This window comes from Babesia microti, chromosome III, assembly GCF_000691945.2.
Source record: "Babesia microti strain RI chromosome III, complete genome".
NCBI classification, from domain to species: domain Eukaryota; phylum Apicomplexa; class Aconoidasida; order Piroplasmida; family Babesiidae; genus Babesia; species Babesia microti.
Genome location: NC_027207.2, coordinates 926,434 through 949,153, shown reverse-complemented (window position 1 = coordinate 949,153; position 22,720 = coordinate 926,434). Strand labels below are relative to the sequence as shown.

General features: G+C 36.2%; 13 protein-coding genes across 13 annotated transcripts; 7 read left to right on the top strand and 6 right to left on the bottom strand.

Moving 5' to 3' along the window:
- Positions 1-112: 112 nt before the first annotated feature.
- Positions 113-1,020, bottom strand: BMR1_03g02685 (hypothetical protein; the record flags this gene model as incomplete). Its single annotated transcript, XM_021482084.1, has 5 exons — positions 113-358; positions 433-675; positions 696-799; positions 820-925; positions 946-1,020. 5 exons carry the CDS (start codon positions 1,018-1,020, stop codon positions 113-115), a joined length of 774 nt encoding a protein of 257 aa, XP_021338644.1.
- Positions 1,554-3,104, top strand: BMR1_03g02680 (hypothetical protein; the record flags this gene model as incomplete). Its single annotated transcript, XM_012793693.1, has 1 exon — positions 1,554-3,104. The coding sequence occupies one exon, from the start codon at positions 1,554-1,556 to the stop codon at positions 3,102-3,104; it is 1,551 nt and encodes a 516-aa protein (XP_012649147.1).
- On the bottom strand, positions 3,496-4,128 carry BMR1_03g02675 (PRP38 family; the record flags this gene model as incomplete). The annotated part of the gene is given in 3 exon segments (XM_012793692.1): positions 3,496-3,766; positions 3,790-3,979; positions 3,999-4,128. The coding sequence occupies 3 exon segments, from the start codon at positions 4,126-4,128 to the stop codon at positions 3,496-3,498; spliced, it is 591 nt and encodes a 196-aa protein (XP_012649146.1).
- Positions 4,497-4,998, bottom strand: BMR1_03g02670 (conserved Plasmodium protein, unknown function; the record flags this gene model as incomplete). Its single annotated transcript, XM_012793691.1, has 2 exons — positions 4,497-4,753; positions 4,833-4,998. The coding sequence occupies 2 exons, from the start codon at positions 4,996-4,998 to the stop codon at positions 4,497-4,499; spliced, it is 423 nt and encodes a 140-aa protein (XP_012649145.1).
- Positions 4,999-5,132: 134 nt separating this feature from the next.
- BMR1_03g02665 (dynein beta chain, putative) lies at positions 5,133-7,454 on the top strand (the record flags this gene model as incomplete). Its single annotated transcript, XM_021482083.1, has 10 exons — positions 5,133-5,240; positions 5,261-5,310; positions 5,331-5,493; positions 5,514-6,016; positions 6,089-6,245; positions 6,266-6,391; positions 6,412-6,603; positions 6,624-7,162; positions 7,185-7,253; positions 7,364-7,454. The coding sequence occupies 10 exons, from the start codon at positions 5,133-5,135 to the stop codon at positions 7,452-7,454; spliced, it is 1,998 nt and encodes a 665-aa protein (XP_021338643.1).
- BMR1_03g02660 (conserved Plasmodium protein, unknown function) lies at positions 7,511-9,026 on the bottom strand (the record flags this gene model as incomplete). The annotated part of the gene is made up of 6 exons (XM_021482082.1): positions 7,511-7,639; positions 7,660-7,715; positions 7,736-7,892; positions 7,913-8,117; positions 8,338-8,830; positions 8,852-9,026. 6 exons carry the CDS (start codon positions 9,024-9,026, stop codon positions 7,511-7,513), a joined length of 1,215 nt encoding a protein of 404 aa, XP_021338642.1.
- Positions 9,027-9,675: 649 nt separating this feature from the next.
- Positions 9,676-12,749, top strand: BMR1_03g02655 (conserved Plasmodium membrane protein, unknown function; the record flags this gene model as incomplete). Its single annotated transcript, XM_021482081.1, has 3 exons — positions 9,676-10,696; positions 10,832-12,054; positions 12,078-12,749. 3 exons carry the CDS (start codon positions 9,676-9,678, stop codon positions 12,747-12,749), a joined length of 2,916 nt encoding a protein of 971 aa, XP_021338641.1.
- Positions 12,750-13,035: 286 nt separating this feature from the next.
- BMR1_03g02650 (hypothetical protein) lies at positions 13,036-13,645 on the top strand (the record flags this gene model as incomplete). The annotated part of the gene is made up of 3 exons (XM_012793687.1): positions 13,036-13,308; positions 13,329-13,538; positions 13,559-13,645. 3 exons carry the CDS (start codon positions 13,036-13,038, stop codon positions 13,643-13,645), a joined length of 570 nt encoding a protein of 189 aa, XP_012649141.1.
- On the top strand, positions 13,835-15,032 carry BMR1_03g02645 (hypothetical protein; the record flags this gene model as incomplete). Its single annotated transcript, XM_021482080.1, has 3 exons — positions 13,835-14,795; positions 14,841-14,955; positions 14,978-15,032. The coding sequence occupies 3 exons, from the start codon at positions 13,835-13,837 to the stop codon at positions 15,030-15,032; spliced, it is 1,131 nt and encodes a 376-aa protein (XP_021338640.1).
- A 115-nt stretch (positions 15,033-15,147) lies between these two features.
- On the top strand, positions 15,148-16,788 carry BMR1_03g02640 (hypothetical protein; the record flags this gene model as incomplete). The annotated part of the gene is made up of 1 exon (XM_012793685.1): positions 15,148-16,788. One exon carries the CDS (start codon positions 15,148-15,150, stop codon positions 16,786-16,788), a length of 1,641 nt encoding a protein of 546 aa, XP_012649139.1.
- Positions 16,789-16,933: 145 nt separating this feature from the next.
- Positions 16,934-17,764, top strand: BMR1_03g02635 (GRASP55/65 PDZ-like domain; the record flags this gene model as incomplete). The annotated part of the gene is made up of 4 exons (XM_012793684.1): positions 16,934-17,068; positions 17,089-17,185; positions 17,206-17,380; positions 17,401-17,764. The coding sequence occupies 4 exons, from the start codon at positions 16,934-16,936 to the stop codon at positions 17,762-17,764; spliced, it is 771 nt and encodes a 256-aa protein (XP_012649138.1).
- Positions 17,765-17,768: 4 nt separating this feature from the next.
- BMR1_03g02630 (enoyl-CoA hydratase) lies at positions 17,769-19,433 on the bottom strand (the record flags this gene model as incomplete). Its single annotated transcript, XM_021482079.1, has 10 exons — positions 17,769-17,924; positions 17,946-18,156; positions 18,177-18,262; positions 18,283-18,423; positions 18,445-18,643; positions 18,665-18,776; positions 18,802-19,026; positions 19,047-19,180; positions 19,201-19,316; positions 19,338-19,433. 10 exons carry the CDS (start codon positions 19,431-19,433, stop codon positions 17,769-17,771), a joined length of 1,476 nt encoding a protein of 491 aa, XP_021338639.1.
- BMR1_03g02625 (Vesa-like) lies at positions 19,913-21,720 on the bottom strand (the record flags this gene model as incomplete). Its single annotated transcript, XM_021482078.1, has 3 exons — positions 19,913-20,886; positions 20,908-21,429; positions 21,516-21,720. The coding sequence occupies 3 exons, from the start codon at positions 21,718-21,720 to the stop codon at positions 19,913-19,915; spliced, it is 1,701 nt and encodes a 566-aa protein (XP_021338638.1).

Here is a 22,720-nt window from a genome sequence, read left to right as displayed (position 1 = left end):
AATATAATAAATGCAAATAACGGAAATAGCTATGTAATTCTGGCCTTAAAATCAATTTCAGTTGTGAAACTATATTTATGCGAATTGTACAAAAACATAAAACAATGTGAATTTAGCTCCTCTTGGCCATTTGTGTAGAAGGAATCTTACTCAACACACTATCATATCCACCCTTGTGCATATTAATGGTAGTCAAATCTTCACTATAAGGGGTATATCCACCGGGTGACATATTATGACCTTGGGTTAGACGTCCACGTGTGTGATGACCAGGGGACAAATGTCCAGGGGATATATGACCTGGGGAAATATGACCAGAGGCAACTTGGTTACATATTCCACCCTTTTCAGTTAAATCCTACGTTACATGTCATTCAGATAGTATTTGCCAAAGCACTTTATTTTAACAAAAAAACAAAGATCTATCCTTACGTTTGTTTTATAATGAGGGGAGGGCAAAAAGCCTTTTGGAACCATCTTGGTTTGCGAGAAAGCATCTGGATAGGTTTGGCGCAAATATTTTTGGCGCAAAATTTCCTTATACTCTCCCACCATTTCTACGATATTCATAAAGATTTGATGCACTCTGACTTTGTGCCCAGGCAGCCAGTGTGCATCATTGTACGCTTCAATATCATCAATTGTGTCTGGTGTTAAACAACAAAGTGAATCCAACTAAGTTATATTTTCAATACGCTATCAAAACCCGCGTTGATGAAGTGTTGTCCTATCTCCGATGATGAATTGAAGTGTTTGAAGAAATCTCTTACGTTCTGCTTTTCACATTCCAATTCCTCGTCTATATTAATTCCACATTACCTATTTTCCACACAGAAAGGTAGGATGAGAAATGGTTAGGATAATGTTTGGTTAGGATATCGATTATGAAGTATATTACGTTGCTAGGTCTTTGTTCATCGATTTTCTAAATTAGTGATAATTTACTCTGGCAATGTAGGTTAGCAACTTTTCCACCTTTTCCATATTAACACCCGTCTGTTTCCGACTCCCTTCTGCCATATTACACAGTTATTTTTGGAAAAATCTCGTGCAACAATTACTAATTGTATAACTGAGAGTCCAAGGCGTATGGGACCATGCATTACAGGTGCACCAAGGCCCCTCACTTCTAAAATTATAACTAGTAATTATCTCGAGAATGACCACATATAGATATGTTCCAACTATACTACCAACTACTGATACATACTAACACACTGGCACTGGATTTTCACAAATCCATAGCATAATTAGTTAAATGATGATTTTTAAGTTCGATGGCATTTGATATTCGCATGAGACCGTGAAATGTTAAAATGTAATGTAAATGCAAGGTGCGTATCAGATATAGGGCGAAATGGATTGTTAATTTAGTGGCGTGCGATGTGATTATTAGGTGTTACTGTAGTGCATAAAAATAAGTAGTTTTTTACATCAAATTTTGATGGGCAGATAGTGTGTTTAAAATGAAAAAAATTTCACATTCTAACATTAATTGAGTGTGACAGTTTACGTGCGTTGTGTCATGTGGCGAAATTGTGTGTTAGTTTGTGATGAATAATAATCGAAATAGTGGGCTGGATAACAAGGGGAACAGCCATTATATATCGCAAAAATCACATGCGCCAGTCGATCGAAGTGATTATAACTGTACCCAAAGCCAATCTAGATTGGTGGGTAGAAGGAATGTGTTCAGCGCCCATTTGAACGGAGAATTGCAACCGCAACGGTCACTCATAACCTTAACTGAACTAAATATCAACAAACACCCCAACTTGAAACCTCAGCACAATCCATTTGACAAATATGGCTGTATATTACCTAGGAAACCATTACGGGAGACTCTTTCAGCACCAGCTATAATAAAAACAACCCGGAGTGAAAGAAGGAATTATAATATCCCATCTGATGATAATAATAGCAGCTTTCTAACCCAACCTGCTAATACACGGCAACAACACTTTGACTCTAACCCCCAAAATATCATACACACTGTCAATATCCACAATACTATACCAAATACACTTCCTAATACTACGCTCAATTACGGAAGGAGTAATTCTCGATCAACAACTGTACCTGATGAGTTTAATGGACTTGAAATGGGCACTCCCTTGGCTGGGCATCAAACGTATAGAGAAGAAGCCACCGTTTGTCAAAATGTTGGACCAGTTGAGGCAGCAAAACGATATTTAAAGGATGCATTTGAAACCAGGAGGGCTACAAGTAGGGCCGATATGGCACATGATATACCAGATTTCTATAACACAAATGAGATGTTAACTGGCCGTCAATTTTGGCACAAATTGTTCCAACCTAAGTACATAAATCGCACAACTCTAGATCCAACGGAAGCAGCTTCTTCCACTAACATATTGAAACGACATAAATCAATTGATAGAAGCGAAGAAGCTACTCCCCCAAAGGGAAAACTTCAGGAAATATCTAAATTACTTAAATCCGCGAAGGAATCCACGAATATCGAGTCATTTGAGCAATCATTGAACAAATTGCAGAATGTCGTAAATTTGATGCTCTACGAACAATTGTTGCCCACGATGGATAATTTGGATAGTGAATATAGCAAACCTGTGACTATACAACCGGAGGATATTCCAACGGTGAGGGAGATCTCCATGAACGATAATGCCATAGAGTGTGATAATCTTGTTTACGATGCATGTACTATGTCTGCCAAGCGTAATTTGGATGGTTTGGGCACCCATATCGGTGAGATTTACGACGTCAATGATGAATTCATGTCAACTGATCCGGTAGATTATGCCACATTAGTCACCCGATTTGGTAAAGTGTTTTATTCCCCAAAGTTTCAAACGGACAAGTACGTTTACCGCTATATTATTTTGCCAAAACAATCTCAGGATGCAGCAGAAGCGTTATGCAAACAAAGGGCCATTTTAAAGAATAGTGGACAGAATGAGATAAATTCCCCTGTAATTGCATGTGAAAAATCCAAATTTGTGCGATTCCTAGACGAGCCTGAGATTCTCAGACAATTGGGAATTCACATGTCTAGTGGTTGGCAGCATTTTTTTGTATTTAAAAATTCCATTAAAGAGATTATTTTGAGGAGGAAGATTTAGTAACATCGAAAATTAGGCTTCTAAATTGGGAAATAACAGTAATCCTTATGGCTTATTCAGTGGGCGCAATGAGTTGCTGAGTAACTATGTTTTTTCTAAACGTAGTTACTATGTAAATTTCTCACTTAATTTTCACAGCATTTTTACAATATTTATCGATGAATTTTAAATTGTTTGGAGAAATTATAATATTTATATATATGCTGCGGTATGCCATTTTCTACAATTGTTGTATGAAGATTGAAAATTTTGTTATGATCACATCATCTAAATATGCCTATATGTTCAACCGTATATTAAAATTTTTCATTGTCATGTCATATATAATGGGTGATGTGATTGATTAGCACTATATTGAAAATTAAAAATTTTTTGTCATCAATTTTCTCCCCTAATCGCACAGGGAGTTCAAGCCCAGCTCAGCATCCAAGGGGCTTTTTCTTGGACCCAGCAAGAGTTTGGATTCCTCCAAAACTTCCCTTCTAGTGAGGGGAGGGAGGTCTATATCCAACACTGTATTATCTCTAAGACACCGGTCGATAAACTCGTCAATATGGGTTATGGTGATTTTGGCATTGGAATCTTGGATTCTAATTTTGCGATAATCTGCCAGCAGAGGTTCCAGATTTAAGTAAATTTCAGGCGAATTTCCTACAAGCCGTCTAAATAATATATTATTACTAACAGATAATAGGCCCCCAGAACTCGTAGGTACTTGTAGTCATTGTTCCGTATATATTCCAACACTATTTCAATCTCCGGTTGTATCTGTAGAAGCTTGAGTACTAAACAAATGAAAGGAGAAACTTGTCTACTGCCTGTAATTGTAGAACCAACGTATTTGAGTTCAACAGCACGATCTATCAGAGATTCAGCTGAATTAATGCATGTTACCCGTTAGGCCAAAACAACTCTCTTTCCAATAAGTAGAATTATAGATCTTGTCTCTGATTATTTTGCTAACTAGGAATTGCGGGTTTGTTCCATGGATGCAATGGGCTAAGGGATCAGTGCGGTTGGCCATATTTAAGAATACAAACGCGGAATGACAATGTAGTAACTGGAAGGTATTTTTATTGCATATTTTACTTCCCCCAGTAATTGATTAGTATAGATATATATAAATCATTTTAACCATTGATAATAGTTTAGTGATGGTGGTGCCATGATGTGAGTGATGTTAATCGCACTACTTTCATAGAGCTTAATAATTTATTCTATGAAATTCAAACAGTATATACACTTTTATACATGTTACCAGTTATATATTAACCATCAATTATTTAATATAAGCAGCAATGTGTTGATATGAAGGCATAGTTAGGCATTGTATATAGGTTACTACCACAGCTATTATTATCAAAGGACGATAACAAAAATTATTATACCATGCTAGGGTAGTACAGGAACGGAAGGATCAGTCCCTCCTATCTTATGATGGCCGTGAGGCCTGGGTTCTGGTACCCTTTGCCTGTGTAAAAACTTCCACCCCGTTCTGTTCTGCGATATTCTACAAAAAGGATTTGATTGCCTATGGAAAGGGGATACTATTGGCAATGCCACTCGTAGGTATTTATTTCCAAGTGTACTTTTAGTGCACCTAGAAGCGTTTAGTTTTTTTATCATTAGCGATAATGAGTCTGCACATTCTATGTTAGTTGTACATTAGAAAGTTAGATAAGCAGGTTCTTGGTTCATTTTATTAAATATATTTAAGTATTAACCCACCTTTTTGTTTAGATAGTAACGAGTCCTTTGCCGACCTGGACATGTAAAGGGTGTAATGCCAATCAGCCAAGCGCCAAATTAGATGGTCAACAAACGGCTCAATTTTACGTTTCACGATTGGCAACCTCTGGATATACCGCCCTTCCCTAGTATATCTTAGAGCCATGCCGCTCAGTTTACTAATATGCAATTAGGTAATACTTGCTAATTGCACTAAATGTTACGCCAATACACATGGGGCCCACAATGTTAGGTTTAGATTCAATGCTTGTCAAAGTCTGATTTTGCAAGAGGTGTACCATGAACGACCATTTGAACGCAATAAATGAGTTATTTAAACAGGTTGGTCCGCTTGGTGACCTTTCTGGCATTGTAAAACAGTCGCAACACAATTCCGATTTGGCACAAGTGAGTATAATATCACCCAGAAAAAAATAATCGTGACTAATAAACCCCTAAAAAATGATAAGTTTACATGGTAGTTATATTGTAACTCAGGTTCAATGTATTTTGTAAAAGAAGTCTGGAGTTACAGCATCTTTTCACTACGTGTTTGGATGACCTGGATTCAATCCATTCCACTTGCCAAGCACAGAAAGAGGAGTTTAAAAGGATACAAGATAAGTACAATCTACTGTCCCATAACATATCCCAGCTACAAGTGGGCAATTGCTAATACAGGATTTGGTATCTGGATTTGAACGACACTATGAACACTATCGCAGATACAACGTATTGACTAGAATAATTGATGATTTGGATTCTAAAACACAAAACTCCAGGCCTTTATTCTCAGAAGCTCATTTACAAAACCTAACATATTTACACTCTTCTTCTGATATCGCAGCCAATTCCATTGCCACTGTTAATGCAGTTAATAATGCCACTGATAAAAGTGCAGATGACGAGGTTATTGATAGCGAATCATCTCAATTCATAGATACAGCAGGGAATATTGGGGGAGAATTGGCCAAAATAATCCGCTCATCACAGGATTCAATTGACTTCTTCGGTTTGCACCCAAACTACATTCAATCGAATGTTTATCAATCGCATTACATTGATTTGCGCAACAGAGCATTCAATCTATCCGATAGATTGTTCAGGGAAGTTTACTCCAAAATCGAATTTCACTCCTCTGAAGATTTGATACTAGAAGTTTCAAAACACTTTTTACACTGTAGGTACGAAGTATTTCAATTTATGGTATTTTGAAATGTTTTAAATCAATTAAATGTGATCAGAGATTTACACAGGGTCTTCGCTATCAAAATGCGATCTTTACTGGATGTTTTTATTGGGAAAACTAAGCTAGGCGATTCTATATATGAAAACCACCTTGATCAATTGCAGTTGTACTATGTTGCCATGAGAATTAAGGTTTTGCACTCTATTTTTGAAACACATTTAACAGTAACACGCCTATGACGTAGGAAAAACAGAAGATATATCCTTCATTCCAAATTGAACTATTGCAGGAATCTATTGAATTTGCAACTAGTTTATCAAATTTAGAAATATCACTCTTCTCTACTACATTTTGCAATTCAGGTTTCCAGGTAAATCATGCCCAATTTAGCGTCTAAAGAGTATAATTTACAGCCTGGCTCTATCATTCACTGACAGTTTCAAACCTCACTTGGATAACCTTGGAGATATGCCTCTATTATGCAGTGCAATTGATTCGTTTGACAAGAGCAAAATACCAACAACACTACTAAATTCCGACGCATTTGATCCTATATATAAATCTTTTTTGGAGTTGGAAAAGGTATTAGATGTTTTATTTAGTTGCTCAAGTATAAATTGGCCTCGGCCCTAGACAGTATTATAAACCCATCGCTAGATCACAAATTTGATGATGTTAAATTTGAGATATGTGAGCCTTTTTCTCCTACAATAAATATTGTGGGTACAATATCTGCAAATTTAAACCGAATTGAAACTCACTATGCAGTTGAAAAGCTCGCAGAATTGATAAAATTCGTATCTGACGTTGGCAGCCGCTTAAAAGGCGATTCTATGGATAGGCACTTATTTATGATAAAAAACCTACATTACATAAAGGATAATTTACCAATTGGACGAGTTATAGATAAATTAGAACTTGAAACTACACTCGAAGATTCAATATTTGCCCTATGCCTGGAGTTTTCTGATAAACATGTGCACGAGACTAATAAATTGTTGAATAAGATACAAAACAGAAGGATTGATAAGATAGACGTATCGAAATGCAACGACAATCTTAAGGCGGACCTAGAAAAACAATTACCTATTCTATATCAACTTATAACCAAGGCACTGAGAAGCAACTACAGGGAGAAATGGTGGGTAAATTTGTTCATATAGCCCTACAATGGTTATGCGAGTCAACGAAGTTTACTTTGCGGTTGTAACTCACATTTCAGATTTACAGAGGTAAGTAAATGTGTCTCAATATGTTTCGCCTCCCCGACAAACAAAACTACACGCGTATTTATTAACATGACTATTTTTTAAAAAATTGATAAATATCCAAATTTATCTAGTATGGTACAGGAGCTATTGCCTGAGGGGTTTACAGTTCTCACCCCGCAGCAGATAAAAAACATAGCCAAAGAATATTCGACATTTGAATAATTATAACTCATCATCTGGAGTCTCGTAGACACTCATATCATTCCTATAGCTATCGTTTAATCGCCATTTATACTGTTTGTATCACTTTTATCGCTATGTTCCGCATCCATACATGCGCAATTTTTACAGGGCAGATGCTGACTTGAATTGAATATCGAATCGGGAAACTTGCTAAAATAAACACCCTATATGACATTAGCAGTACTTGGTCTGCGGTCCAGGAGACATAGTTTAGGTAACTGCTGAGTTTGTAGGGCCATCCTGGGTTATTTATTCCTTACCCAGGTCGAAGTGGGAGGGATGTGTGGACAAAGTGTAAATTATGTTAAGTTGCGCGTCCATTAAATATATAGCACCCTTCCTCATCAATACGAGCAGAAGGTTCGAGTGTTCTGCACATAAATTTGCGACATCTCCTCCTATCTTCTTAGTGATACACTATGTGAAATATGCATTACAGGTGCAGTGGAATTTTTAAACTCATAAAGTTCAAATTTCCTAGCGTCCAAAACTACTACGATGCGATGAGATTCCCAGAATTTGGCATGGGTAACTAAGTGCGTTTTGAGCGATACATCCACAGTGAATATTACTCGCGGTTCTAGCGTATTTAGCAATTCTATTATTTGTACTCTTAATTGTTTATGCAATCGCTGGTAACACCTGCGTAAGTCTTGCTCTTAAATTTTTATCAAACAAAAGTGGCAAATTATATTATGATTGAAGAGAAGGTTTGGCGTTTTGACCAAATTGGACTGTTAAACTGATTATTTAACCAACAAAGAACGCATGCCATGTATATACAGCGAAATAAAACATGATTGGTATCTATAAAATAGTATGTGTAAAAAATAATAGATGAACAAAAGTGATTGTGACTTACAACATTCTTTTTCCATCAAAATCAAGCAGATTGTTACACTCTGAGAAATCTCTAGCTGTGTTAGTGACCTGGGTCTTTTTAATTGGTTGCACGATTGAAAATCCTCGAGGTGTTTCGATTAATACATCATGCTTGAAAGTAAGAATTTGTTTAGCGCCCAAGTGTCTAGGGCAATCGATTTCCATTGAATCAATAATTTTGTACTCTTTATAGTCGTAAGTGATGAAAATGTTTGTACCCACTAGAGAATATACCTTGTTTTTGGACATAAAAACAGATTGAATAGGTTCATCACTGAAAGAAGATAGAACGGTATAGCGCCCTGGTAGGTGTGTTTGGAGCAGTTTGTTTAGGGGTAAAATAGTGGATTTACTAAATAGATTCCACAACCAATCACCCACCCGGATACCAATGTCAGCCTTAGTGGTGATAGTTGAGCTATTTAAGGGTTCATTAGGCATATGAATTGCTGTATCTCCTTCCCTTGGATTACCTATGTTAAATTTTAGAGTACCTAACGGGTAATCAAAGATATATGCTGAAACTCTACCAAGTGTTGTCCCCGCTACTACTCCGTAAGTAGAGAGGGAGTGAGCCAAAACAGGATCTCCAAGTTGGCATTCTAGTAGCCTAAAAACAGGATAATTCTCGCCCTTATGGCTGGAATGTGACGGATCTGAGTCGCTCATAAACTGTACACCCCCACGTTACGTGTAACCACACCTTAATTGTACCCATACAATACTACTCATCATTTCATACTCCCCCAATCAAACAGCAAATATCTGCCGATTCATTGAGAATTTTGAACTGAATTTACAATATACATTTTAACACACCATCTATATTTTTCCATTTATCATATATTAACTTCACCTACCAACATTGGTATTGGTGGATCGTCATTGCAACAATTAATTAAAAAAATTTCTAATAAACTACACACCAATAGTATTATACCAAATCACCAATCTTCCACTATATATATATAACAAATTACCAAAAACTTGCAGTTGAAGTACTGACATAAACAATATGCTGTTTGCTTACACATATGAAAACTATCGCTATAATTAATAATTATTAAGCACCATAATTATATTTAACTAATTTATCATTAATATCCAAACAAATTAGATATGATCGGATAGGGATTAAAAGATTAGAACAATAACGTGTGCAGTTGAAGCATATAAATTACCAGTAGCAATTGGTTTGTCCAACTGTGATAATTTTGGAGTATAGTTGAGATGTATAGGTGAATAACTTGTTTGTTCAGATTATAATAGACCCCATCATTACCCATATCTGGTTACAGGGTTGTGACTATGATTGATGATGGCAGGAAGCGGGCCAGAAATTTCACATAACCTCGACCCGGAAGATGAAAATGTATGTGTAGGGGATTTTAACTGCCAATCAGAAGCTTCTTCCACTTTCATTGTTAACAACAATGAAATGGAATTGGTTATGGATGGATTGAAAGATACTTTACGGTATATGAAGTACCGCGAGGCGCTTAGGCTTTATTACGGGGCATTTTCAAACTATTCATTTGTATACAGTATATCACTAGTGACATTCTTCCTACTCTTTGTAATATCATCTACGCAAATTTCGGGACAATTTGGGCCTGTTAAACAGCAGGCCCCCAATCACAACTTCCTTTCAGACCCTAATAACGTCGTACATATTTGTGTATATGGATGTTATGCATTTTCAGTTGTTAGCTTGTGGATTTCTCACCACCCATTAACTTTTGTACGTACTACACGACTCAGCAAAATTTTCATAGCCATCTACTTAATTGGTATACCTATTGTCATGCTATATAATTTAAATGAAAATATCAAATCTCACATCTACAATGAACCTATATACAACCTACGTTCCTATACCATATACAGTGAATGCTACTTTGACACTGCCATCCTCTTTTTTTACTCCATCTTCCTATTTATAACAAATGTAATTGCACTGTTTTACCGCTTCATCTATCGCTATCTGATTTTATACTGGATAAATCAGGATATTGAATGTTATCGCATCACATATAAGCAAAAAATATCGGTCACTGTGCCTAAAGTGATGGCGTTTAGGCACTTGATTACCAGAGGCATGCCCAAATCAAGCGGAAATAAGTCTACTGGGCTGTCACTTATTTTACAACACATCGATAATTTGCCTTGGTACAAGGAGATCCTGCCAGCGCTCCTATTTAACGTTGGACGAGTGGCCAAGACGAACCACCCATGTCGTTATGTAGGCCAGGTTGACGCTTTTAATCGTCCCCATGGGTTTGGCTTTTGGAAATCCACCTCCTTCTATGGTGAAGTTCTTGTTGGGTTTTGGGAAAATGGTAATTTACATACAACAATCAATAACAATAGCATATATACATCACTTTATAAAATGGTCAATGTATATGCAACTATTTTTAAATTACTATTGCTATATGCGTTATAACATTTACATTGAAAACTAATTGATATAGGCAAGCCCATTGGTACATTTAAGGCTAGGGAAATGGGCACAGGATCAGGATTTTCTAATATTCTTATAGGCTGGGCAAAATGCGATTTTGATCCAAAATACATGAAAATAGGCGTAGCAAGTGCTGAATGTTGTGTTTCAGGCGCCTTTTTTAGGACTTTTCCACGTGTGCTAACTTACGAAGCGGAGAGTTTGCCTATTGGAAACATCAATTATGATGTGATACATAAGACATTGGAAATTCCAGAAAGTTACCAACTTGACGAAAATAATCAGCTGATATTCGGCAAAAAGCCAAAATTCCAAACTTTAAATGGGGTGGCACTGGCATTGTCCCACGTATCAAATGATCTTAACAAGATAAATTATTCCATGAAATGTGCTGCCAATGATAGTGAAAATTTCCCAAATATTATTATTGATAATTCCGAGCCCATAAAGTCATACATTAACAATGACAATGTAAATTACATTAATGAATCATCTCAACCTAAACTTAACAATTTAGTCACGTCCAAGAAAAGCATCAATCCTATCCACTATTTACGTTATTATAAGCACGCATCAAAAAACAATTTTGAATATAAATTCTCCTGCGCCACAAGCTTAGATGCTGTATTGTCTTCAATGTGTCCACATTCTCCTATTTTTGTGACGAATACATTCAATTCCATTACGGTATCAACCAACGCCTATGGGATTGATATTCATGGTCACACGTCTAATTGCACTAATTTCAAGGATTCTGTGACGATCAGAATCGACTGCGAAGAGACATTAAGCGCTGAAGGATGGATTCCCAGCGAAATGATCGGCATTGTTGAGGTTTGGATATTTATCCATGGTTTCAATACATCGTGTACAGATTCTGTGGTGCTTATGGGCCAAATGTCAGCCTTTGGGAACTTTCCCCCATACATAAAACCTTTGATATTTTCCTGGCCTTCAGAAAATTCACTGTTCAAATTCTTTAAAGCTCGGGATAATGCTTCCAACGAAGTTGTCCATTGTCATTTTAAATCATTTATTGAGGCACTTTTTGAAAATGGCATTAGGAATCTGCACATAATGACGCACAGTATGGGTGCTCGCATGTTTATTACCAGTTTCTCCAAGATCAAACATATGTTCAATAAGCATGATTCGTCCAATGCTTCTAAGATAAATTTGTTGACCATAACACTAATATCACCAGAGTATGACCTGGAGACATTTATATTAAAGGTAAATCACTAGAGCTAACACAGGATTTTGCAGTGCTAAGGAAATACTGTTCGATAATATCTATATTCTCAGATCTTCGGGATAAGGCGCTTATTAGTTGTGAAAAACTCACTAAGGGAAAAGCATTGGGAAGACGGGTTTTTGATGTTTACTCCACTAAAGATATAGAAAGTATCTCCTCTGACTCTTCAGACAGTGATTCTTTAAAGTGTTCAGAAAGCACAGACGCTCGCTATTATATCCCTAACGATACTGAAATCAAACCGTTGCAGAGTAAAAAAATGGGCTTCTTGGAGAAGCACTCTGCGACTATTGCTGACATGAAATTACCCAAACATCTGAACAAAAAAATGAGCGTCAACATCGACGTCAATGCTGATGGTCGTGGAAAGAGGAGGAAGAAAGGCAACTTTAAACATTCTAACACACTGTCCAACTTTGAAATAGACTGCCAGGACGCAGATAAAAAAAATTGGCTGGATGTGGATGTCATTGATACTACTTGGCTAGGGTCAAATATTAACAACATTAGGCATACATTTTGGTTTTTGAATAGGGAGATCATTGAGGATATTAGGGAGTTGATTGTTTACAGGAAAAGGGCTTGCCAAAGGACAGGCAGGTTGGATAGGCGAGAGGGAAATGTATGGGTTTACCGCGTGGCACCGCAAGATGTTAAGTCTGTATTCACATAAGCCAGTATGTACTATTTGGATTTATTTTCGACTTTTTAATTTTCAGAAGAATGTACAGAATTGTAGATTATAGCGTTTATTTGTGAAACCTTTAAACTTAAGCTATGCGAGTTTTGTGCGGATAATTTACGATTAACTATTGTAACCAATGATAACACTGAATATATACATAGCTGGAAATGTGATTGAGTGAACCAATAGATCGTGTGTTGAAAAAAGTGGCAAACGCGATTAGTGAACATTTTAAGATCTTGGCACATTAGCTATTAATTGTCAATTTATCAAAATGCCAAAACATTTGTTCAATATTCTACTGGTTTTATCAACCACAATTGTAATTAACAATGTCTTATGCGTAGAAAACAGTACACAAGGTAGTGTGGTTGGAAATAGGGGGTTGGGGGACCTGGATTTTTTGGATAACAAAGGGATATTTGGTACAAAGAAAGCGTTTGATCCTAATTCCATAATGGACGGTAAGGGAATGTCGATAAGCGCAACTTCTCCCCCAGCCGTAACGGTCACACCCACAACGACACTAAATGTCACTCCGATACAGGTATATAAAATGTCACTCAGAATCCATCGGCACAAGATATACACTATGATACATTCAAACAAAATCCATTGGATTTAGCAGAAAGGAAATTTGAAAATAGTGTGGCGGACGAAACCAGCGGAAATTTACGTAGGGGCACTAACGTACACTGCGGTACCACACATATAGCAGTCACTTGTGCCAATAGAAGGCGTAAGAAGAGGGGAAGTGAGGCTAGTGATGGTAGTGAGGTAAGTTTGTGACCATTTAGATGGTCGATGAATCGCAGCAACTAGATGAATCACAACTAGACGAATCACAGGATGATCAACTAGAAAATGATCAACAGGGGTATTGATTTTTATATAAAAATTTGACAACTTTTCAAAAAATTCAATATTCTACATTAACTGATGCGCAAAAATGCGCCTAATTTACCAATATATTTATGAATTGTAACATAGCCATTACCTCTAGTGCATATTGCAATGTAAACAAAATAGTTATGATATATAGAGTGCTATTATTCACTGGTTAGTGTGTGGCAATGGATTTCTCTGACGAACCTCAAGTAGATACAGAAAATGTCGAATATTTCGAAACAGACCCCTTTGACACATCCGAACAATATGATTTTGGTGTGACTACAAAAAAGAGTGTTAGTGAGAAAGTCAGATTACAATTGTCCGACTTCTATTCGGATGAAACACACCTAAATAGAGATTTGTTGTGGAAGTATCTTATCTATATAAATCTGTTAAGGGAGAAAGAGATGAACTATTCGGATTACCACATACATTGCCATGAAAAATTGAAGGAGGCTTTAGAGAAAGCCAAAATGCAAATAACCCAAGGCATGATAAACCAGCCGCTTGAAGTTGACGATTTGGATGCATTTTTCGATGAATTAGAGTCAAAAATCGACAAATTTGCCTCAAAATGCGTCGATTGTCTCGAATACAAATTACATCCTTCATCCATTCAGATTACCGATACACTCTGTGTCTATGGCCCTGTGGTTATATCGGTATTATCGCAACTAAAAACGTTGACCCTGCGGTTGAGGGAATCAAAGAGGAGGAAACTAGCAAAATGCACTGGAAAATTGTTGGAATGCATGAAACAAGTTGGAATGGCAATTTGCGATGCTAGGCATGGCGATTTTAAGAGCAAAACGTTCGACTTAACTTCCAAGATGAATGATATGCAGGGCAGAAACGATTTTTTTATGCAATATCGCAGCAATCTAATTTTGAGATACCTTGATCAAAGGGATTCTATTGTTGAATTCCTCAATTCTACTAACGCAGAGGCCATTATTGGCGATCCAGACTTCAATTTTTCGTCAGAATTCTTGCATCTTCTACAATTTCATGGAGATTTTACTGAAAATGTCATTCTTCACAATGAATCCAGTCAGCCAAAACAAGAAACAACTTCGAGAATGCACGAAGACTTAGACACTGCTCAGCTACAGGAGAAAACATCGCCACAAATAGAATTCATAGGTAATTTACCCCCCAATTCATACGTTTTTAATACATTTGATTTAGAAATGGACACTAATAGTACTGAATTACAGAATGATTCAAATGACACGCAAGTTGCTTCTCAAATTGACACTAAAGCCTTGGAATTAGCGAGAAACAAAGCTGCTGCTATTTTAAGGTAAATTGTAGAGTGACTTTAGAAAAAAGCGGGAGTTGCAGAGGAAGATCCAGATGCAGAGTGAATCGCATATGTGAAATATTTAACAATTTATAGATCTGCTACTAACTACACAAATGGCATCCATTCGGTTGCTAATTTCAATTACTTATTAATCACTTACAGATTAGTATACCCAGTATAGATATATTTATGAGATCCAGCCGATGTCTACGCCTGCTTATTACAACGGCAGCACTAGCAAACTTAGTGCTGGGGGATGTAAATGAACATAATTCAAATGAAGCAGAAACAAATTTACAGCATACTGACACAAAATTGGAGCTGGATATGCATGTGGATCACATAGAAAGTGATGATGGCTATGATCATACTATACCAGAAGTAATCGCCACAACTACTCACACTAGTGAAAGTGATACTTATTTTAATCAGAACGACGATCACAACGACACTAGCGATGTTATTGAACAGCACGACAGTGGTGAAAGCCACGATGATGATGATGGGGGTGAATACCATAATGACGGGGCAGTCACTCCCTACACACCGGTAGCGGAAACTAACACTGAGGAACACGAAAAACATGATGTCCCTCAGGAAAGCCATGAAAGCCCTAATACAAGTGATATAACGGCAGATAGTAGCACTACAAATGACACGCATATCGAAGAGCCACAACCACATGATGAACCACCACACATTGAAGAGCCACAACCACATGATGAACCACCACACATTGAAGAGCCAGAATCACATGATGAACCACCACACATTGAAGAGCCAGAATCACATGATGAACCGCCACACATTGAAGATTCATATGACGATACTGGACACCACGATTACATACATGAGCATACTCACAGTGATCCAAAAAAACACAGTAGATATGGTAAATCCAAACACGTACACAAAGCAGATAAATTAGAAACAGCAAACCCGTCGAATATTTATATTAGCTTGGTGAAAAATGACAATGCAATGGAGCATCTACCTAATGAACATGTGGAAGGTGACAAAACATTCCCAGATAACCCTCTAATTACTCATAACAGTAAATACTCCCATGGCGGCACCCACTTTTCGAATAAATCTGACACATATAATTGTGATTGCAATCATAATTCTAGTAACACAAACAGCTTAAGCTATAGTGGGATTGAATGCGATCCGGACTGTTCGGAGCACGAGCTTATCGAATCTGAATCAAATAAAAGTGTGACATGCCCAATTACTGAGAAATTTAATGCTCCTTGTGGTGCTTACAGGAGAGGATTGAAGTCAAAGAAGAGTAAAAAATCAAAGAGTAAAAAATCAAAGAGTAAAAAAAAGAGCAAATCTAAGGTTAAAAAGGATAAATCAAGGAAGAAATCTAAGGGTAAAAAGGGTAAATCAAAGAAGAAATCTAAGTTGAAAGGGGATAAAAACAAAAGGAAACGTGTAAAAGACTCGAAAGTAGCTACAGTGGACAATGAAGCAGAGAAAGAGGAAGCAGTAGATGCCATTGAAGAAGCGAAACAGGCAAAGAAGTTAGCAAATGAAGCCGAACTCAGGGCAAAGGAAGCCAGAGCCAATGCAAATGAGGCACAGTTAAGGGCGGAAGCCAAAGAGGAGAGGATAAAGGCCGAACTGGAGGCTAAAAAGGAGGAAATAGATAATGATAAAAATGAGCTGGACAGTGAATTGGATGCAGAAACCAATTCTGACATTGGTTCTAAGTCTAGTAAAAAATACAAAGGTAAACGTAAAGGTAAAAAACATAAAAGAAAGGGGAAGGGCAGAAATAGAAAAGATGAACCAGACTTCGACCTTCCGAAATGCAGAAAATAACACACTACTTCACGTATACTATCACTATTGCAAAAATTGCGAAAATCACATCAATTTTAGTGTACAGATTATAAATATTATGTAATACTCTATAGTTCACAACAAGATATATATTCGACACCACAAATGTCCATACTTCGTGTATATGGGTAGCGCTGAGTCTAGGGGCGGGCTGAGGGTCCATCAAATATTCCCTTCCGGCCCTGCTCATTCGGCCGGATTGGAAGTATTTTTTGATTATATAATAACTGCAAATGAAGAAAATGTTGCGGATGAATCGGTAAGTCGCTCATAATTAAGCCACAAGCATTCGCTCGTTTTGTGGAAATTGTAACCTTAAGCGAAAACGATCGCCTCGTCCTAGGTGTTTATAATGCTTTAACTAACAACATAAGGAGTAATTAAAAATTGATATAGACGTGATTGTCCATCCTGCAAAGTGGCATGGAGAGGGTTTACTTGGTGCCCGAGTAATTTATGACGAATTTAATGCATTATTCCAGGGCAACAGGGTGTTAGCAGTTGTGCCAAATTCCCCAGCGTCCAAGGCAGGCTTGGTTGCCACTTCGGATTACATTATCGCAAGCACGACGTAAGTAACATTTTAGCCAGCGAATTGCTGATTGACCAAGATAGTTTATGCGAGGCAATAGCCGCCAGTAAGGGGATATTAGAATTACTGGTTTATAGTTCAACGACCGAATCCATTAGGCATGTGACAGTACAATTGGAAGCTCAAATATACGCAATCGGTTGCGACCTTGGCAATGGTTTTTTGCATCAAATACCTCGAGCCAGAATGCCATGGTCCAATGCACACGGCAATTTAGAACTTGAAAATAGTGATTATTGCGATAATACTTTCGTAGAAGATGGACTTTATCCCTCTTTCATCCCACATGTAACCAAAAGTAACTCCCCTCGTGAAAACCAACACCATGTATTGGGCAACGAAGATTACATCCTAGAACAGTGACTGTTTAATCATTAACACTTGTTGGATCATGATCTAATCCGCTCGAATTGTTATAGTCTGGGTTAAGCTTTTTTAGCTGAGGAATGGATGATAAGGAAAACCACCCTCTCTCCTTTGGCTCCCAGCATATGTAATTGCTCATCGACTTAAGTTCACAATCCTAAATTAATTTGTACGTCACCTTATATTTTGGTTCAATGTAATTTTTTGTATTCTTAGTTATATAAGCTCTAATCGATTCCACAATGTCTAGCGACATTATATAGCCTTGTGCCGCATTCAACTCGTTGTTTAGACATTCTATTAACAATTCCTCAACCAAAGTATCTCTTAGAAGTTGTTGGTTAGCTTCTATCGTAGTAGTTGGACAGATTCTTCTAGTGTTGTTTAGCCTACATCTTCTAGAGTTTACTTGTTCCATAAAGAAGGAGATATATCTCCTTCTTTCATCAGCATGTCCTTACACCTTTTAGCATCTCTTAACAACTTTAAAGATATCTATTTAAGCAATTAATAACCTTTGCTGCAAGTGGAGGTCTACTTTCCAGAATGCTAATAGTTTTTCTTTCCCAATTAGAAACTTGTGTCACCGATTTACCTGCAGATTCAATTATATCAGTTGGCGTGCCACGTTTTAAACTACACACTATTTCTTCAACCTAAATCACATTCTCGCTTACTGATTTAAGTGAAAAATGGTGGTTTATTACACTTTCCCAATTAATTATCGAATTTTTCGATATTTCCGGATAATATAATGAATGTTCCTCAAGTAATACTTTTGCATCCTGTTCTGACACTGATAGTTGCGTTGAAGATGTATGTTCCATTAATGAAAATGCATCTGGTGAAATCCATCTATTTCCCAAACCAATGTTGCTAAATTAACACTTGTGTTACATCAGATCGGATCCTTTAATCCTGCAACCAGTGAGAGCGATATACTCCCCCAATGAACCCCTAATCAGCGATAAAATACAGCTAAGCCCGCCGTCAATAATCCAGCCATAATCTAAGTAATTATAATTCAAATTTACCTAAATTATTGACCATTAGTGTAGAGTGTTTATAGGCGGCTGCGCGATTAGCCAATGACCATAACGATATTGCATAGCCTCCTGTATCTCCGTTAGCGTAAATGATCAGCGGTTTGCGGTATGTAGTACTCAAATGAATCAAATCGCATAGTTTGATCATGTGACTTTTGAATTTTGGGTCTATATCCCCTGTTTTATGAGATGATTCTGCCAACTTAAGTAGTTCTACGTTATGTCGTTCATACCCATGGAATCCCAGCCCAAATTAAACGTATCCCTAGACATACTGGTTAACACAACATATCTCTTATATATATTAACCTCCAAATCCCTCAACCTACGATATAGTAGTTTGTTTTGTTCTATACAACCATATTCACTAGGTGAAATAAATTGAACCTGTTAAGTATGAGAAACCCTAGACCCACATTATTTCTACTTAAAACTGAACTATGTAGTCCGTTATTATCTATTCCATAATCTGAATGCTCCCATTCGCGAAATCTAGACCCAAACTACGTCAATTGAATGATTACCAGTAATTGTTCGGGTGTAATGCTATAATCTCTAGGGGTGTGCAAGAATCTATGACTTTTACGTATTATAGTTGTCGTGTTTAGTATCTTAATCATGCTAAAACGCAGCAAATATAATAAGTATACCCTATGTATATTGCACTCTGAGATACATTGGTTCACCCTATATAATTAAAGTATATATCGCCATAGTTATGGACTAAACGTGATATGACATAGCTTAGATTGTAATATACCTTATATATAAAGATAATTTTTAAATATGGTAGTATATAGGAATGATCAACGAGCTATTTTTATATTACGTGCTAGCGTTTCGTATGACAAATATATACAACAGACTACGACATTAGGATATATAACCATTTCTATCACTATTTTATATAACAGTATCACTATATGAAATCATTAGTATATATAATATGTGAATACAGTAAATAGGGCTAAATATAGCATATCCACTATTATAGACTCGGTGCATATATATATATATAATACTTTAGTATAGAGTGGTTATAGATAGGGCAAGAATATAGTGCTATAATTATATGAGTTATTAGAGTCTAACGTTCAAACTATGAGGTATAAAAGGGCCAAACCAATCGGATGGAACTTAGAACGGGAACACGATAAATCCACCACCAAAACATCTTAAACCCTCCGTATTTGTCGGTAAAATGGTAACCATTAATTTCCTTAGACCCTCTGATCTCCAAATGGGTCTTTAAAAATCTGTTCTGGAATTCTGCAAAATATAGAAGCGAATATATCATTATGAAAAACAATAGCTGTGTACTCTTGTAAGATATGTTTGTAAGTTTGTTAATTGCAGAATAAAGTTCTTTGGCATTATCAACTATAGCTTTATTACTACTATCTGTTCCTACACTTCCTCCAGCTTCTATAATCTGAATGAGGTGTTGTTCCAATTCAATGGCTTGCGACGTTAGATCTGTAGTGTTGCTGCTATTAGTTGACACACCACTATATGTGGTATGAGCACTTGTAAATTTAGTTTTAGAATTATTAAAAGCTGTCTGTAATTCAGTATTACCATCTGTACTAATAGATGCATCTTTAAGACTGCCAAGTTTATCAACAATAGTATTATTAGAGGTAGTTAGCGTGTCTAAAAGTAAATGTTGTAACATCAGGCCGAAACAGTTACCCGTGGAAAAATTTGAACCGTATGCCCTAGTTACACCCATGAACAAAACAATTGGGAATAAATTATGGTAGGTCTTGAGGTAATTCAAAAATGAATTATTAGGGAAGCTATAGGAAAATATAAATGCTAGACCAAAGAACGATCGAAGAGTAAACATTGCAACTGCCAGTGCCAACCAAACCCAATTACCCTTTAAATTAATGAACTGCATATGATTTTTATATGCGGGAAATCCCTCACGTTGCAACTTCTCAGGTTCAAATATATCCCACATAAGAAACATTAATGACACAACCACGACAACCACTGATTGTACGAGATTTAGTAGAGTGCTTCTCCATTCATAGTTATCCTTAGTATAAGAATCTATTGAAAAGATTACTAAATGAGCAATTGTATTACCAATTGAAGGGTAGAATAAGTAGAATCCAGATTCCATCAGTATAGTTAGTATGATAGGATATTTTACATAGTGCAGATTTTTTACTGTTTCCATGAGTATTTTACAATCACCAAAAAATTTATAATCTGCATTTGGGTTTGGAATCAAGTAGAATATGTCGATAAGTATTAACACAAGGTATATCACCACAATCACCAAATTGAATACCCATAGTTTTAATAGCAAATTGCGCATTATAACTGGATCACTAACGTCTATGGCACCGAGAATCACCTGTTGGTAAATTTTTTGTGGCAGCCCAGCGAATGTGAATCCTGTTATTATTGAGGTAGTGACATCCATTCTCCAAGATACAGAGGCCAGTGTGGATGACCCCTCACTAATTCCTACCAGGAACATGAGACAATAAAAAAGATATTCTCCGTCGTATCCATCGCAATATAAGGTGTGTAACACTAGTAATACCGATATTACTAGATTAAGAAAAGGTATTATGAATCCCCAAAAGCGATGTTTAATGCCTATATTAATGTAATATACAAAGTAACAACTATAAGCAATCACATGCACAAAGATGGTGTGTTTCACGTTTAGAATGGTATCTTACCTATTAATAACAAAACTATTTGGGTTAGGACACTTGACAATTCAATATTCCTGATACACGTGGATGTGATAATGCCTATCTTTTCGACAGGAAGGCCGAAGGCCGAGACCATAACAGGAATGCAAGTTGATACCGTTTCAAATGGATTGGCTGTTACCGTCCCATGTAAAAACCAAGCTCCAAATTTAATTACTTTATCATTCATTGTAGCAGGGTTAAATAACAAATGTTTAGATATAAGCGATTTTAGATTGAAATCTGTAGAATCTGTAGCTAAGCATCTATTCTTAATATATAATTTTCATACAGATAAAGCATCATAATTGGGTTAATTTGTGTGACCAGACATAATATAGTCGACATCGGAATGTCCCCCACATTATCAATCAATGCATGTATATTTTAATTGAATAAAATTCCAACTTGTGCAATCCATGTATATATTTCGTACACTTAATTACTAAAATTTACATGCACATGATTTTTGCATAATTTGGCATTTCCACTGCTACGCAACTGAGTATACGTTTATGTTTCAACAAATTATCATATATTATATAAAGTTATTAATACTTCGAATATTTTAATTCAATAAGAATAAGCACTATATTCAATATAGTAACCACATGTTCCAATATCTGACTTATTAAACTTGAGATTAGATTATGCTTGAAATATCTTTATTAATAACATCTTCGTATCGTTAAACTGTCATGAACAAAAGATTTGAAGCACATTTTCAACATAGTTATGGTTATATTGTATAAATGTATTAGCAGAACAATGATTAAATGTATTGTTTTAAATTCTGTGAATTATCAGAACTCCTATTTAATCAATTGGTCAGTTGCAATATCTTTCTTATATGTGTCCATTCATTTTACGTATTTCATATTTTGAATCAAATTTTCAACCACTAACAAATATATTAGTGTTAAAATCATATCCATATTGCTAGATATCATTTGTATGTATTTCAATATTTTTATGATAATAGTTGACTGTGTGATTTAAATTGAAGATCATAGAATTTGAATAATAAAAAATTAGTTTAAGGACTTAAAATAAACTATATATTGCATCCTGTTAAAATTATTATGCAAAGTGTTTTAACTGGTGTATTGAGTATTCTGTATTTTTAATATTGATGGATCCGAAATTAATATAAATATTTCATACTTTCCATAATAATTAAACTATCTTTC